Genomic DNA, 18,175 nt, shown 5'->3' on the forward strand with positions numbered 1-18,175 from the left:
CACGTCTGCAGCTGTTACACCGACACGACTGCAGCTGTTACACCGACACGTCTGCAGCTGTTACACCGACACGACTGCAGCTGTTACACCGACACGTCTGCAGCTGTTACACCGACACGTCTGCAGCTGTTACACCGACACGTCTGCAGCTGTTACACCGACACGACTGCAGCTGTTACACCGACACGACTGCAGCTGTTACACCGACACGTCTGCAGCTGTTACACCGACACGTCTGCAGCTGTTACACCGACACGACTGCAGCTGTTACACCGACACGTCTGCAGCTGTTACACCGACACGACTGCTGTTGTTGTTACACCGACACGTCTGCAGCTGTAACACCGACACGTCTGCTGCTGTTACACCAACACCACTGCTGTTGTTGTTACACCGACACGACTGCAGCTGTTACACCGACACGTTTACAGCTGTTACACCGACACGTCTGCAGCTGTTACACCGACACGTCTGCTGCTGTTACACCAACACCACTGCTGTTGTTGTTACACCGACACGACTGCAGCTGTTACACCGACACGTCTGCTGCTGTTACACCAACACCACTGCTGTTGTTGTTACACCGACACGACTGCAGCTGTTACACCGACACGTCTGCAGCTGTTACACCAACACCACTGCTGTTGTTGTTACACCGACACGACTGCAGCTGTTACACCGACACGTCTGCAGCTGTTACACCGACACGACTGCAGCTGTTACACCGACACGTCTGCAGCTGTTACACCGACACCACTGCTGTTGTTGTTACACCGACACGTCTGCAGCTGTTACACCGACGCGACTGCTGTTGTTGTTACACCGACACCACTGCTGTTGTTGTTACACCGACACGTCTGCAGCTGTTACACCGACACGACTGCTGTTGTTACACCGACACGACTGCTGTTGTTGTTACACCGACACGTCTGCAGCTGTTACACCGACGCGACTGCTGTTGTTGTTACACCGACACGTCTGCTGTTGTTGTTACACCGACACGTCTGCAGCTGTTACACCGACGCGACTGCTGTTGTTGTTACACCGACACCACTGCTGTTGTTGTTACACCGACACGTCTGCAGCTGTTACACCGACACGACTGCTGTTGTTACACCGACACGACTGCTGTTGTTGTTACACCGACACGTCTGCAGCTGTTACACCGACGCGACTGCTGTTGTTGTTACACAGACACGTCTGCTGTTGTTGTTACACCGACACGTCTGCAGCTGTTACACCAACACCACTGCTGTTGTTGTTACACCGACACGTCTGCAGCTGTTACACCGACGCGACTGCTGTTGTTGTTACACCGACACGACTGCTGTTGTTACACCGACACGACTGCTGTTGTTGTTACACCGACACGTCTGCAGCTGTTACACCGACGCGACTGCTGTTGTTGTTACACCGACACGACTGCTGTTTTTACACCGACACGACTGCTGTTGTTGTTACACCAACATGTTTGCTGCTGTTACACTGAGACGTTTGCTGTTGTTACACTGTCATGTTTGCTGTTGTTGTGAATGAATTTCGTTGTGCAACGTTGTGGTAAAATAACGCCTATCTTCGACCTCTACTAATCCTCTTCTGTTGTTTGACACGAACATGACTCCACATCCTCCTGGAGCATCAACCACGTGATTAAAGAAACATCCTTCACTAAGAGCCGGGACACTTGTCAACTGAAGGCAGTCTAAAAACCCTCAGTCGAGATGCTCCTCTACACTCAGCAGCTCTACAATAACCCAGATTAGAGGAGACGACACATCACTGGACAGGAGGGTCTTACCACCATGGCGTTCTTGGATACCAGTCGCACCGGCTCCGAGCTCTGATTGGTCAGCTTGCTGGCCACCTGCAGGTTGATGGGGGCGTTCTGCAGGTCGGGTTTGGTGATAGCTGTGGTTACCATAGCGACGGTGGGCGGGCGTTGCGGCAGGGCGGCAGCTTTCAGCACCAGAGGTAGAGTCTTCGTGGTGAGGACCGGTGTGACCGTCAGGGTCTGTTGAGACAGTTAGAGATATTTATCCGAGTGTTACGATATACAAAGAGTGAGTTCATGAGGAACCATCTTGGCCACCTCCACAACTACCAAGTTCCTACATTTCCCAGCATGCCATCTGATAAAAGAAGGGTTGGAACTTCACTCTCTGAATTCGATTTTCAATATCAAATACCAAAACTTTATTACATTTAACAACATTGTCTACTTTTACTGGATGCTACATTGTCAGTTTTGGGACATTTTATCAAACAGAAGACTAATTAACTCTTAACTGTTAACTAACAAACTCTTTTCACCCTAGTTTATAAATGTGTGTGTGTGTGTGTGGGTGTGTGTGTGTGTGTGTGTGTGTGTGTGTGTGTGTGTGTGTGTGTGTGTGTGTGTGTGTGTGTGTGTGTGTGTGTGTGCGTCCTACCTGCTGCAGTCCTCCAGGTATCTGCTGACTCTGCAGCAGGTTGCTCTGCTTCACGTCTCCTCCTGGAGGAGTTTGGACGAGCAGCTGCAGCTTCGTCTCCGGCTCCTGTTTCACCATCAACTCCTTCCTCAGCTGCTCCACCACCTTCTTCTGCAGGAGGAGAGGAAACAGGAGAGGAGAGGAGGAGAAGAGAGAGGAAACAGGAGAGGAGAGAGGAAACAGGAGAGGAGAGGAGGAGAAGAGAGAGGAAACAGGAGAGGAGAGGAGGAGAAGAGAGAGGAAACAGGAGAGGAGAGAGGAGAAGAGAGAGGAAACAGGAGAGGAGAGAGGAGAAGAGAGAGGAAACAGGAGAGGAGAGAGGAGAAGAGAGAGGAAACAGGAGAGGAGAGAGGAGAAGAGAGAGGAAACAGGAGAGGAGAGAGGAGATGAATCTACTAATAAACAACATGAGAACTAGAGAATATCCCAGCATGCACTGGGAGAGACCATGGACATGTCACCAGAGGATTATCACACAAACAGTAACGTGACATATTTACATTATGACACATGAACATGTTGGTCTGTCCCTCAACTCTGTCTGACTTCCTGTCTGTGTCTCATAGCCACTATCACCGCTCTGATCTGATTGGCTGCTACTGCATCTCATTAAGGGGACCAGAGAGATCACAGCTGCAGCACAGGTGTCGCCGGAAAAGTCAGAACATCCATTAGGGTTCACCTGGACAGGTGATAGTCACCATCACAGGACTAACACTCAGACCATCCTCACCTGCAGGCAGTTTAGAGTACTCCGTTAACCTAAGCTGCAGGTCTTTGGACTGTGGGAGGAACCTGGAGAACCTGGACAGAACATGCAAACTCCACATAGAAGACCCGTCCAGCCCGGGAATCGAAACACGTACCTGCTTCTCACTGAGCGCCGTGATCTTGGCTTGAAGTTCGTGGAGCTGCTTCTTCAGATCTGCGTTCTGAAAACAGGAACCAGTTAAAGTCTAAAGTTTAAAGAGCAGCTGCAGTCATCAGTACACCTGAGACTAAACACCTGAGACTAGAGGAAACACCTGAGACTAAACACCTGAGACTAGAGGAAACACCTGAGACTAAACACCTGAGACTAGAGGAAACACCTGAGACTAAACACCTGAGACTAGAGGAAACACCTGAGACTAAACACCTGAGACTAGAGGAAACATCTGAGACTAAACACCTGAGACTAGAGGAAACATCTGAGACTAAACACCTGAGACTAGAGGAAACATCTGAGACTAAACACCTGAGACTAGAGGAAACATCTGAGACTAAACACCTGAGACTAGAGGAAACACCTGAGACTAAACACCTGAGACTAGAGGAAACATCTGAGACTAAACACCTGAGACTAGAGGAAACACCTGAGACTAAACACCTGAGACTAGAGGAAACACCTGAGACTAAACACCTGAGACTAGAGGAAACATCTGAGACTAAACACCTGAGACTAGAGGAAACACCTGAGACTAAACACCTGAGACTAAACACCTGAGACTAGAGGAAACATCTGAGACTAAACACCTGAGACTAGAGGAAACATCTGAGACTAAACAACTGAGACTAAACACCCGAGACTAAACACCTGAGACTAGAGGAAACACCTGAGACTAAACACCTGAGACTAAACACCTGAGACTAGAGGAAACATCTGAGACTAAACACCCGAGACTAGAGGAAACACCTGAGACTAGAGGAAACACCTGAGACTAAACACCTGAGACTAGAGGAAACACCTGAGACTAGAGGAAACACCTGAGACTAAACACCTGAGACTGAAGGAAACACCTGAGACTAGAGGAAACACCTGAGACTAGAGGAAACACCTGAGACTAAACACCTGAGACTGAAGGAAACACCTGAGACTGAAGGAAACACCTGAGTCACTTCTTACCTGAGGGTCCTGCTTCATCTGGGCAACCAGTTTCTGTAGAAGAAGACCAGAGACAGTCAGAGAGCACAGAGACACCTGCTGGTCACAGCCAGGGACTACAACACAACAGCTCGTTATGAACCGTTCTGTAAGGCAGCTTTCTGCAGCCTGAGGGAATTACCCACAATTCATAGCAATATGACATTAAACACCAGGGGTACATCACAAGTCTCTTAATTGCATCCCCGTTTCCCTCACTTGCATCCTTTCCTTGCGTCCTAGTCCCTCCCACCAGGGATGCATGGAGGAAACCATGCGAGGAGAGAGGAAACGAGGAAATATGTTTTAAGAGACGTGAGACGTCCTTTCCTCAGTTGCGTCACGTGAAGCGACGTCTGTTTCTGATGACGAGGATCAGCTGATCACATCTGGATCAGCTGATCACATCTGGATCAGCTGATCACATCTGGATCAGCTGTCAGTCGGCTTTAACAGCTGGAGAGACTTTAGAGGAGTTTGAGTCTGTTCTCATGATCACTGGACTAATAATAGTAACTAATAACACTAATAACTCATAAACACACAGTGATCATCAGTGGTCTGTTGATGAGATCAGGATCATTTCTACAGCAGAACGTGTTTTACTTGTTTATGATTATCTGCGTCTGAACGTTTTAAACTGTGACGTCATCATGAAATAACCAGAACATGATGATTGTTTCTCTTAAATGATGAAACTCATGAAACTCTGAATGATCCTCAGTGACTGAATGAAATGATGATCAATGATGTAAAGATCTCTCACTTTCATCCTTTCATCATGAAGTTATTGAGGAAACATCATGAAAACACAAATCTTTACTAAATGAAGGAAGTTGTTTGTGGTTCTTTTGTTGTTCAGACTACAATGAACATCTATTTAAACCAGAAAACAGATCAAATATAAACTAGATCTCTCCTCCCTCCTCTCTCCTCCCTCCTCTCTCCTCTCTCCTCTCTCCTCTCTCCTCTCTCCTCCCTCCTCTCTCCTCCCTCCTCCCTCCTCCCTCCTCTCTCCTCCCTCCTCTCCTCTCTCCTCCCTCCTCTCTCCTCCCTCCTCCCTCCTCTCTCCTCCCTCCTCTCCTCTCTCCTCCCTCCTCTCTCCTCTCCTCTCTCCTCCAACGGTCCAAAGACTTTCCAACGGCATCACATTTATTGTTACAACAGAGAAATAATCTACCAAACACAAATTTCTGAACTTTTTGTTCAATGTTGTCTTTCTTTCTTTCTTTCTTTCTTTCTATATATATATATATATATATATATATATATATATATATATATATATATAGAAAGAAATATATATATATATATATAGAAAGAAATATATATATACGCGGAATTGTGAACTAAACGTTCTTCTTCATGTGTTTTAAGTTCTTTAAATGTTTAGAATTAAGTTGATATAAACTCCTTCAGTGTTCATTTAGTCAATAAAAACTAATAAATAAATGTGTTTTCAAATAACACGCAGTGACATTGATGAAAAGTGAGGAGAATAAAAACAATCTGTTTATGTTCTTGAAGTAAAAAGAGGTGAAATATAAAACACAAGAGGAAGAAGTAAAGGTAAACAACAACAGAAAGCAGCTGACTGAGCTGTGACACTAAAGGAGGACTTCAGGAGTACCTGATGGATCTGGATCTCCACCTTCAGGGCCTCCTGTAACGTCTGGAGCTCCATCATTGATCCAGTCAGTCTGTCAGCTGATCGATCAGCCTACTCTCACACACACACACACACACACACACACACACACACACACACACGTTATTAATACGTCATAAGAGGACGTTTATTACAGATTAATTATTGATTATTAATGAGTCATAAACAGATGTTTACCTGAACACCGTCTCCAGTAGGAAAACCATCCAACTGAAGCATTAAAGTGCCGCTGAAAGAAAAACACTAAAACACTTTAGACTTCGACTAAAACAATCTCAACTAAAACACTCTAGACTTCAACTAAAACACTCTAAACTTCAACTAAAACACTCTCGACTTAGACTAAAACAATCTCAACTAAAACACTCTAGACTTCAACTAAAACACTCTAGACTTAGACTAAAACAATCTCAACTAAAACACTCTAGACTTCAACTAAAACACTCTAGACTTCAACTAAAACAATCTAGACTTCAACTAAAACACTCTAGACTTAGACTAAAACAATCTCAACTAAAACACTCTAGACTTCAACTAAAACACTCCAGACTTCGACTAAAACACTCTAGACTTCAACTAAAACACTCTAGACTTCAACTAAAACAATCTAGACTTCAACTAAAACACTCTAGACTTAGACTAAAACAATCTCAACTAAAACACTCTAGACTTCAACTAAAACACTCCAGACTTCGACTAAAACACTCTAGACTTCAACTAAAACACTTTAGACTTCAACTAAAACACTCTAGACTTCAACTAAAACACTTTAGACTTCGACTAAAACAATCTCAACTAAAACACTCTAGACTTCAACTAAAACACTTTAGACTTCAACCAAAACAATCTCAACTAAAACACTCTACACTTCAACTAATACACTAGACTTCGACTAAAACAATCTCAACTAAAACACTCTAGACTTCAACTAAAACACTCTACACTTCAACTAATACACTAGACTTCGACTAAAACAATCTCAACTAAAACACTCTAGACTTCAACTAAAACACTCTAGACTTCAACTAATACACTCTAGACTTCAACTAAAACAATCTCAACTAAAACACTCTAGACTTCAACTAATACACTCTAGACTTTGACTAAAACAATCTCAACTAAAACACTCTAGACTTCAACTAAAACACTCGAGACTTCAACTAAAACACTCTAGACTTTGACTAAAACAATCTCAACTAAAACACTCTAGACTTCAACTAAAACACTCGAGACTTCAACTAAAACACTCGAGACTTCAACTAAAACACTCGAGACTTCAACTAAAACACGTTTAACTTAAACTAAAACACAGAAACCTTCGTTAATATTAACTTACATGTAGTAATCAGTGTACAAAATCCGTCATACTGTGATACTACTTAATCTCATAATATACATTATTATTAAAAGTATGTTTTATTAAACTAAATGATTTTACTAGATTAGTATTAAATTATTAAACAAGATGAATTAATTATACAGATAAACTTAATCATGTTAACTTTACTTAATTATTAAAACACATTATATATAACTTATTCTTATTGAAACAAGTGACTTTAAATATTATATATATATATATATATATATATATATATATATATATAATATATATTATAATTATGTTTGCCGACTGCGTGACTTTAAATATTATATATATATATATATATATATATATATTATAATTATGTTTGCCGACTGCGTCTTAATAAAGTTTATATTTCTGAAAACTTTCAACTAATAAACCAAATATGTCTTTATTTCATAATATTTATAATTAAAGTACTTTTACTGAACTATTGAACACTTTCCTTCATTTTAATAATTAAAACCTTTTTAGTTTGAATTGAAACAAGTAGAAGTAAAGTTACTTCACTTTATTATATTGAAAACATTGTTTAATATTTTCATGACATTCATGAACATTATTATTAACTTTGAAAACATTATTTATAACTCTTTAAAGTAAAAAGTAAACGCTCCTTTAAAAGTGTTATTACAATAGAATATGACATTATTCTGTTTACATCACTAACAAATACATATTAGAGCATTTTAATGTTACAGCTCATCAACATGGAGCCAATTACAGATACTTTGTGTACTAATACGTAGATTAGTAGTAAAGTACTGCTTCATATGAGATGTGCAGTACTTAAATAAATACACTTCCACTGATTATTATTATCATGATTAATATTTAAACATTTTATCTTTAAAAGTTGTCAAAGAAGAAGAAATGTAACTTTGAAGTGAGAATGTAACTTTATTCTTACAATAGAATAAATGTAATTTTATTATTATATTAAAATAAAGGATGTGTCAGGATTGTTTCATATTATTATCACTTTGTTATTATTATTGTCTTAAACCGGTGACATGTAATTCTATTTTCTTGATGTTATTGTATAATTAATGATTATGTTAATGAGTTGACTCACCACCTGGCTGTGGGACTGACTCCACCCCTCTGTGCTGCCCTGTCAAACACAACAAACACACATCGTTACAAACTCATTCTGTAAGCAATAAATAATGTAATAACTAATGTAATAACTCATGTAATAACTCATATTAAAGATGATAAACATGAACTCATCTCCAGCTTTTCTTCACATTCTGTACTAAACATTAATAACACGAAACAAACTATAAATCACAAGAAGAAGAAAACAGAACAAAGTCTCCTTTCAGCTCACTCAGTCTTCTTAGTTCAACTTTATTTATTCTATATATTTTAGGGATATTTATGTCTATGTTTTCATGTGTGATCATATTTTAGGGATATTTATGTCTATGTGGCTCCTGAATCTAACGTGAAGAAGCTTTCATCAGGGGCCACGTTTGGCCCTCGGGCCGCTGTTTGATCCCAGCGGACTGATAGCTTTAAAATAACACAGTAACTTCACTCAAGTACTACGTCTCACTCATGTCTCCTACTACTACACAAGTATTATCATCTTTGTGTAGTTATAGTATCAGCAGTTAAAGTACACAAGTATTATCATCTTTGTGTAGTTATAGTATCAGCAGTTAAAGTACACAAGTATTATCATCTTTGTGTAGTTATAGTATCTACAGTTAAAGTACACAAGTATTATCATCTTTGTGTAGTTATAGTATCAGCAGTTAAAGTACACACGTATTATCATCTTTGTGTAGTTATAGTATCAGCAGTTAAAGTACACAAGTATTATCATCTTTGTGTAGTTATAGTATCTACAGTTAAAGTACACAAGTATTATCATCTTTGTGTAGTTATAGTATCAGCAGTTAAAGTACACAAGTATTATCATCTTTGTGTAGTTATAGTATCTACAGTTAAAGTACACAAGTATTATCATCTTTGTGTAGTTATAGTATCTACAGTTAAAGTACACAAGTATTATCATCTTTGTGTAGTTATAGTATCAGCAGTTAAAGTACACAAGTATTATCATCTTTGTGTAGTTATAGTATCAGCAGTTAAAGTACACAAGTATTATCATCTTTGTGTAGTTATAGTATCAGCAGTTAAAGTACACAAGTATTATCATCTTTGTGTAGTTATAGTATCTACAGTTAAAGTACACAAGTATTATCATCTTTGTGTAGTTATAGTATCTACAGTTAAAGTACACAAGTATTATCATCTTTGTGTAGTTATAGTATCAGCAGTTAAAGTACACAAGTATCATCATCTTTGTGTAGTTATAGTATCAGCAGTTAAAGTACACAAGTATTATCATCTTTGTGTAGTTATAGTATCAGCAGTTAAAGTACACACGTATTATCATCTTTGTGTAGTTATAGTATCAGCAGTTAAAGTACACAAGTATTATCATCTTTGTGTAGTTATAGTATCTACAGTTAAAGTACACAAGTATTATCATCTTTGTGTAGTTATAGTATCAGCAGTTAAAGTACACAAGTATTATCATCTTTGTGTAGTTATAGTATCTACAGTTAAAGTACACAAGTATTATCATCTTTGTGTAGTTATAGTATCAGCAGTTAAAGTACACAAGTATTATCATCTTTGTGTAGTTATAGTATCTACAGTTAAAGTACACAAGTATTATCATCTTTGTGTAGTTATAGTATCAGCAGTTAAAGTACACAAGTATCATCATCTTTGTGTAGTTATAGTATCAGCAGTTAAAGTACACAAGTATTATCATCTTTGTGTAGTTATAGTATCAACAGTTAAAGTACACAAGTATTATCATCTTTGTGTAGTTATAGTATCAGCAGTTAAAGTACACAAGTATTATCATCTTTGTGTAGTTATAGTATCAGCAGTTAAAGTACACACGTATTATCATCTTTGTGTAGTTATAGTATCAGCAGTTAAAGTACACAAGTATTATCATCTTTGTGTAGTTATAGTATCTACAGTTAAAGTACACAAGTATTATCATCTTTGTGTAAGTATAGTATCTACAGTTAAAGTACACAAGTATTATCATCTTTGTGTAGTTATAGTATCAGCAGTTAAAGTACACAAGTATTATCATCTTTGTGTAGTTATAGTATCTACAGTTAAAGTACACAAGTATTATCATCTTTGTGTAGTTATAGTATCAGCAGTTAAAGTACACAAGTATCATCATCTTTGTGTAGTTATAGTATCTACAGTTAAAGTACACAAGTATTATCATCTTTGTGTAGTTATAGTATCAACAGTTAAAGTACACAAGTATCATCATCTTTGTGTAGTTATAGTATCAGCAGTTAAAGTACACAAGTATTATCATCTTTGTGTAGTTATAGTATCAGCAGTTAAAGTACACAAGTATTATCATCTTTGTGTAGTTATAGTATCAGCAGTTAAAGTACACAAGTATTATCATCTTTGTGTAGTTATAGTATCAGCAGTTAAAGTACACAAGTATTATCATCTTTGTGTAGTTATAGTATCTACAGTTAAAGTACACAAGTATTATCATCTTTGTGTAGTTATAGTATCAGCAGTTAAAGTACACAAGTATTATCATCTTTGTGTAGTTATAGTATCTACAGTTAAAGTACACAAGTATTATCATCTTTGTGTAGTTATAGTATCAGCAGTTAAAGTACACAAGTATTATCATCTTTGTGTAGTTATAGTATCTACAGTTAAAGTACACAAGTATTATCATCTTTGTGTAGTTATAGTATCAGCAGTTAAAGTACACAAGTATCATCATCTTTGTGTAGTTATAGTATCAGCAGTTAAAGTACACAAGTATCATCATCTTTGTGTAGTTATAGTATCAGCAGTTAAAGTACACAAGTATTATCATCTTTGTGTAGTTATAGTATCAGCAGTTAAAGTACACAAGTATTATCATCTTTGTGTAGTTATAGTATCTACAGTTAAAGTACACAAGTATTATCAGCTTTGTGTAGTTATAGTATCAGCAGTTAAAGTACACAAGTATTATCATCTTTGTGTAGTTATAGTATCTACAGTTAAAGTACACAAGTATTATCATCTTTGTGTAGTTATAGTATCTACAGTTAAAGTACACAAGTATTATCATCTTTGTGTAGTTATAGTATCAGCAGTTAAAGTACACAAGTATTATCATCTTTGTGTAGTTATAGTATCTACAGTTAAAGTACACAAGTATTATCATCTTTGTGTAGTTATAGTATCAGCAGTTAAAGTACACAAGTATCATCATCTTTGTGTAGTTATAGTATCTACAGTTAAAGTACACAAGTATTATCATCTTTGTGTAGTTATAGTATCAACAGTTAAAGTACACAAGTATCATCATCTTTGTGTAGTTATAGTATCAGCAGTTAAAGTACACAAGTATTATCATCTTTGTGTAGTTATAGTATCAGCAGTTAAAGTACACAAGTATTATCATCTTTGTGTAGTTATAGTATCTACAGTTAAAGTACACAAGTATCATCATCTTTGTGTAGTTATAGTATCTACAGTTAAAGTACACAAGTATTATCATCTTTGTGTAGTTATAGTATCAACAGTTAAAGTACACAAGTATCATCATCTTTGTGTAGTTATAGTATCAGCAGTTAAAGTACACAAGTATTATCATCTTTGTGTAGTTATAGTATCAACAGTTAAAGTACACAAGTATTATCATCTTTGTGTAGTTATAGTATCAGCAGTTAAAGTACACAAGTATTATCATCTTTGTGTAGTTATAGTATCAACAGTTAAAGTACACAAGTATTATCATCTTTGTGTAGTTATAGTATCAACAGTTAAAGTACACAAGTATTATCATCTTTGTGTAGTTATAGTATCAACAGTTAAAGTACACAAGTATTATCATCTTTGTGTAGTTATAGTATCTACAGTTAAAGTACACAAGTATTATCATCTTTGTGTAGTTATAGTATCAGCAGTTAAAGTACACAAGTATTATCATCTTTGTGTAGTTATAGTATCTACAGTTAAAGTACACAAGTATTATCATCTTTGTGTAGTTATAGTATCAGCAGTTAAAGTACACAAGTATCATCATCTTTGTGTAGTTATAGTATCAGCAGTTAAAGTACACAAGTATCATCATCTTTGTGTAGTTATAGTATCAGCAGTTAAAGTACACAAGTATTATCATCTTTGTGTAGTTATAGTATCAGCAGTTAAAGTACACAAGTATTATCATCTTTGTGTAGTTATAGTATCTACAGTTAAAGTACACAAGTATTATCAGCTTTGTGTAGTTATAGTATCAGCAGTTAAAGTACACAAGTATTATCATCTTTGTGTAGTTATAGTATCTACAGTTAAAGTACACAAGTATTATCATCTTTGTGTAGTTATAGTATCTACAGTTAAAGTACACAAGTATTATCATCTTTGTGTAGTTATAGTATCAGCAGTTAAAGTACACAAGTATTATCATCTTTGTGTAGTTATAGTATCTACAGTTAAAGTACACAAGTATTATCATCTTTGTGTAGTTATAGTATCAGCAGTTAAAGTACACAAGTATCATCATCTTTGTGTAGTTATAGTATCTACAGTTAAAGTACACAAGTATTATCATCTTTGTGTAGTTATAGTATCAACAGTTAAAGTACACAAGTATCATCATCTTTGTGTAGTTATAGTATCAGCAGTTAAAGTACACAAGTATTATCATCTTTGTGTAGTTATAGTATCAACAGTTAAAGTACACAAGTATTATCATCTTTGTGTAGTTATAGTATCTACAGTTAAAGTACACAAGTATCATCATCTTTGTGTAGTTATAGTATCTACAGTTAAAGTACACAAGTATTATCATCTTTGTGTAGTTATAGTATCAACAGTTAAAGTACACAAGTATCATCATCTTTGTGTAGTTATAGTATCAGCAGTTAAAGTACACAAGTATTATCATCTTTGTGTAGTTATAGTATCAACAGTTAAAGTACACAAGTATTATCATCTTTGTGTAGTTATAGTATCAGCAGTTAAAGTACACAAGTATTATCATCTTTGTGTAGTTATAGTATCAACAGTTAAAGTACACAAGTATTATCATCTTTGTGTAGTTATAGTATCAACAGTTAAAGTACACAAGTATTATCATCTTTGTGTAGTTATAGTATCAACAGTTAAAGTACACAAGTATTATCATCTTTGTGTAGTTATAGTATCTACAGTTAAAGTACACAAGTATTATCATCTTTGTGTAGTTATAGTATCTACAGTTAAAGTACACAAGTATTATCATCTTTGTGTAGTTATAGTATCTACAGTTAAAGTACACAAGTATTATCATCTTTGTGTAGTTATAGTATCAGCAGTTAAAGTACACAAGTATTATCATCTTTGTGTAGTTATAGTATCAGCAGTTAAAGTACACAAGTATTATCATCTTTGTGTAGTTATAGTATCTACAGTTAAAGTACACAAGTATTATCATCTTTGTGTAGTTATAGTATCAGCAGTTAAAGTACACAAGTATTATCATCTTTGTGTAGTTATAGTATCTACAGTTAAAGTACACAAGTATTATCATCTTTGTGTAGTTATAGTATCAACAGTTAAAGTACACAAGTATTATCATCTTTGTGTAGTTATAGTATCAACAGTTAAAGTACACAAGTATTATTATCTTTGTGTAGTTATAGTATCAACAGTTAAAGTACACAAGTATTATCATCTTTGTGTAGTTATAGTATCAGCAGTTAAAGTACACAAGTATTATCATCTTTGTGTAGTTATAGTATCAGCAGTTAAAGTACACAAGTATTATCATCTTTGTGTAGTTATAGTATCAACAGTTAAAGTACACAAGTATTATCATCTTTGTGTAGTTATAGTATCAACAGTTAAAGTACACAAGTATTATCATCTTTGTGTAGTTATAGTATCAGCAGTTAAAGTACACAAGTATTATCATCTTTGTGTAGTTATAGTATCAACAGTTAAAGTACACAAGTATTATCATCTTTGTGTAGTTATAGTATCTACAGTTAAAGTACACAAGTATTATCATCTTTGTGTAGTTATAGTATCTACAGTTAAAGTACACAAGTATTATCATCTTTGTGTAGTTATAGTATCTACAGTTAAAGTACACAAGTATTATCATCTTTGTGTAGTTATAGTATCAACAGTTAAAGTACACAAGTATTATCATCTTTGTGTAGTTATAGTATCAACAGTTAAAGTACACAAGTATTATCATCTTTGTGTAGTTATAGTATCTACAGTTAAAGTACACAAGTATTATCATCTTTGTGTAGTTATAGTATCTACAGTTAAAGTACACAAGTATTATCATCTTTGTGTAGTTATAGTATCAGCAGTTAAAGTACACAAGTATTATCATCTTTGTGTAGTTATAGTATCTACAGTTAAAGTACACAAGTATTATCATCTTTGTGTAGTTATAGTATCTACAGTTAAAGTACACAAGTATTATCATCTTTGTGTAGTTATAGTATCTACAGTTAAAGTACACAAGTATTATCATCTTTGTGTAGTTATAGTATCTACAGTTAAAGTACACAAGTATTATCATCTTTGTGTAGTTATAGTATCAACAGTTAAAGTACACAAGTATTATCATCTTTGTGTAGTTATAGTATCTACAGTTAAAGTACACAAGTATTATCATCTTTGTGTAGTTATAGTATCAGCAGTTAAAGTACACAAGTATTATCATCTTTGTGTAGTTATAGTATCAGCAGTTAAAGTACACAAGTATTATCATCTTTGTGTAGTTATAGTATCAACAGTTAAAGTACACAAGTATTATCATCTTTGTGTAGTTATAGTATCAACAGTTAAAGTACACAAGTATTATCATCTTTGTGTAGTTATAGTATCTACAGTTAAAGTACACAAGTATTATCATCTTTGTGTAGTTATAGTATCAACAGTTAAAGTACACAAGTATTATCATCTTTGTGTAGTTATAGTATCTACAGTTAAAGTACACAAGTATTATCATCTTTGTGTAGTTATAGTATCTACAGTTAAAGTACACAAGTATTATCATCTTTATGTAGTTATAGTATCAGCAGTTAAAGTACACAAGTATTATCATCTTTGTGTAGTATCAGTAGTAAAGGTAGAAAAGTACTACTATTATCATCTTAGTAATACTGAAGATGATAGTAGCAGTGCAGTAAAAAGTACATCAGTTCTCTCTGAGATACTGTGGAGTAGAAGTAGAAAGTAGTATCCTACAAAATGGAAATACTCTAGTTACATACAAGTACCTGAAAAAGATACTTTTTCTCTATGAAATGTACTAGAGTAGAAGTATCGACAGAAAGTAGTATTGAATACTTGAGTTACGTACATGTACCTCAAAATGATACTAAAGTACACGACTGGAGTACTTTGTGATGTAAACAGTGAGAACTCGTCACCTCTATGACTACAGACTACGATTTAAAAACAGACTTTTTAAGAAGCTAGTAGTTTTTGTGTACATCAGAGTACAGCAGTATGTACTCACTGGGGAGTACTTGTTCCCCGGGTGGGACATGAAGTTTTCTGGATAAAAACTTCCATCAGCATCACATGCAGGAGTACAAGTACATCGAAATGAAACTCATGTATATAACGTGGGTAAAAGTACTTCCTGGTCAAGACAAAGAAAGAGAAACCACATAAAACTACAGTAGTGGGTAACTATATGTAAAATATGACATAAAGTATTTGTTAGTTATATATACACTATCTGAATATACTACTACAGCTATCTGATAAATGTAATACACTATGTTCCTCTTAACTGTGGTAGAGTAGAAGAATAAAGACTCACGTTAAGTACTTCAACATTTGAGTACATAGAGTACATAGAGTACATACCACCACTGCTGAAAAGCGTAAAATGGAAAATACTCAAGTTAAGTACAAGTACCTCAAAATGCCAACGTTATGTAAGAGTTGTGTAGAAGTACTTTGTAAGTAAAGCTGCAGTAATGTCTCTGTGACTAACTAACGTGTCCCACCAGACTACTCTTACGAATACACCGTTTTGAAGAAGCTCGTAGTATTACCTCAATGTGTAAACGCTGGTTAATCAGGAGTACGTGTTCCCTGAGTGGGACATGAAGTTTTCTGGATAATAAACTTCATCAGCATCACATGCTGCTGCAGAGGGCCCCGAAAACACAGAAGAAAAAGAAGCTAAAATGGAGGTTTGAGGATGAGATCCGTGTAGAGTTCACACTGAAAAGTGGGCTTTCTTTTTGTTTAAGCGGTGAAATTAATGTTTTATAACCTTCTTATGAAGACACTATAGGGGCCGATTAGAAGGTTTAATCTCCACCTTTAGCAAAATATAATATGCTATGTATATATCTATATATATATATATATGTATATATATATAAATAAACTACCACGTCTACCTAAATGTTTCTCAATGTTGGTAAAAAAAAAGCATCAAAATAAAGACCCTGAACGCATCCGCGACATTGCTCCGCTGTGAAAGAGAACAAGTGTTAGCAGGTAGCAGCTAATGCCAATGCTAACCATCAATGCTAGCATGCTAGGTGCTAACCGAAGCTAACTAACTTACATCAAAGATAAATAATAACGTCGTTAGGCGGCAGGATACGTGACAGAAGAAGAAACACACACCACATAGAGAGGAAACAAGAGGGGGAGAATCACATAAAATAGTCCCCCTAAAAACAGGACGCCATCTTTCTGAATTATGACACCGAGCAGCAGACGTTAGTCTAAGTTATATGTGGGCCGAGAAGAAGAAAACACACACACACACACACACACACACACACACACACACACATACACACACACACAGCAGCTAAAGCACACAGAAACACGAGCCGAACCACCACCACCGGAGGCTTTAGCTCGTAACACCTGCCCGCTAAACACACGCTAAAAACACACCGATGGACACACCGATGGACACACCGACGGACGAGGCGGTGACACACAACGTGAAGTTTTTATGAAACACGGAGAGAAAATTAAAGTTATGAAAATTAAAAAAAAAAAAAAAAAAAGAAGAGCCCAATGTGCACTTACTCAGCAGCAGTCCTCCTTGTGGATTAATTAAATATATATCTCTCTATATCCGATCCACGGTGCAGTAACAGCAGCATGCACGAGAGAGTCCGGCCCCAGAGCTTTGTGTTGTTGAAGTATTTTATATTTTAGTTTTGGTTAAATGTACGTTAAAAAAAACAGAGAAACTGAAGCTACAAAACAAGAAGAACTCTTCTTCAATCTCATTCAGCTCACAGCCGCAGCACGAAGCACGGATCACTGCGCCGCGGAGCTGGGAAACGAAAGAAGGGGAGGGAGGGGGGGGAGACGAAAAACTACTCGTGCGCACAACTGACGCGCGTGGCACCGCGACAAAGAGATTGACGCGTGCATGCTCCGCCGGTAAAGTTCGTTAAATCGAACCGATCGGCGGCACCGGACGCCGAGAAAATGTGTTCGAAAAGCGGACTACTTTTTTGTGTCGGTGCGGCGAATTTATTTCACTTTGCCTAAGGAACGGTGGTGCTGCGGACTCCCATTGCCTAGGGAAAAAACCCGGATGTAAACTCAGCGAAACTCTATGGAGAGAAAGTCTGTACACACACACACACACACACACACACCCTTCATGGCTCCAGAGACCCGGGTCATCCGCCCTCAGTCTGCCGCTTTTCGGGCTCAATGTTCGGTTGCTCGCTGCTGAAACTTCCTCTCTCTCT

At 36.6% G+C, this 18,175-nt stretch overlaps 1 protein-coding gene across 1 annotated transcript in view; it reads right to left on the reverse strand.

Moving 5' to 3' along the window:
- Nucleotides 1–17,632, reverse strand: part of phf21ab (PHD finger protein 21Ab) — a 38,344-nt gene extending 20,712 nt beyond the window's left edge. Inside the window, 8 exon segments of the mRNA XM_079162358.1 lie at nucleotides 1,799–2,011; nucleotides 2,430–2,579; nucleotides 3,335–3,400; nucleotides 4,354–4,386; nucleotides 6,002–6,091; nucleotides 6,218–6,269; nucleotides 8,482–8,520; nucleotides 17,496–17,632. Coding sequence (XP_079018484.1) covers nucleotides 1,799–2,011; nucleotides 2,430–2,579; nucleotides 3,335–3,400; nucleotides 4,354–4,386; nucleotides 6,002–6,091; nucleotides 6,218–6,259 — 594 coding nt within the window. The 5' untranslated portion in view covers nucleotides 6,260–6,269; nucleotides 8,482–8,520; nucleotides 17,496–17,632.
- Between the last annotated feature and the right edge of the window lie 543 nt (nucleotides 17,633–18,175).

The sequence above is a fragment of the Pholis gunnellus genome (assembly GCF_910591455.1).
Source record: "Pholis gunnellus genome assembly, chromosome: 7".
Taxonomy (NCBI): Eukaryota; Metazoa; Chordata; class Actinopteri; order Perciformes; family Pholidae; genus Pholis; species Pholis gunnellus.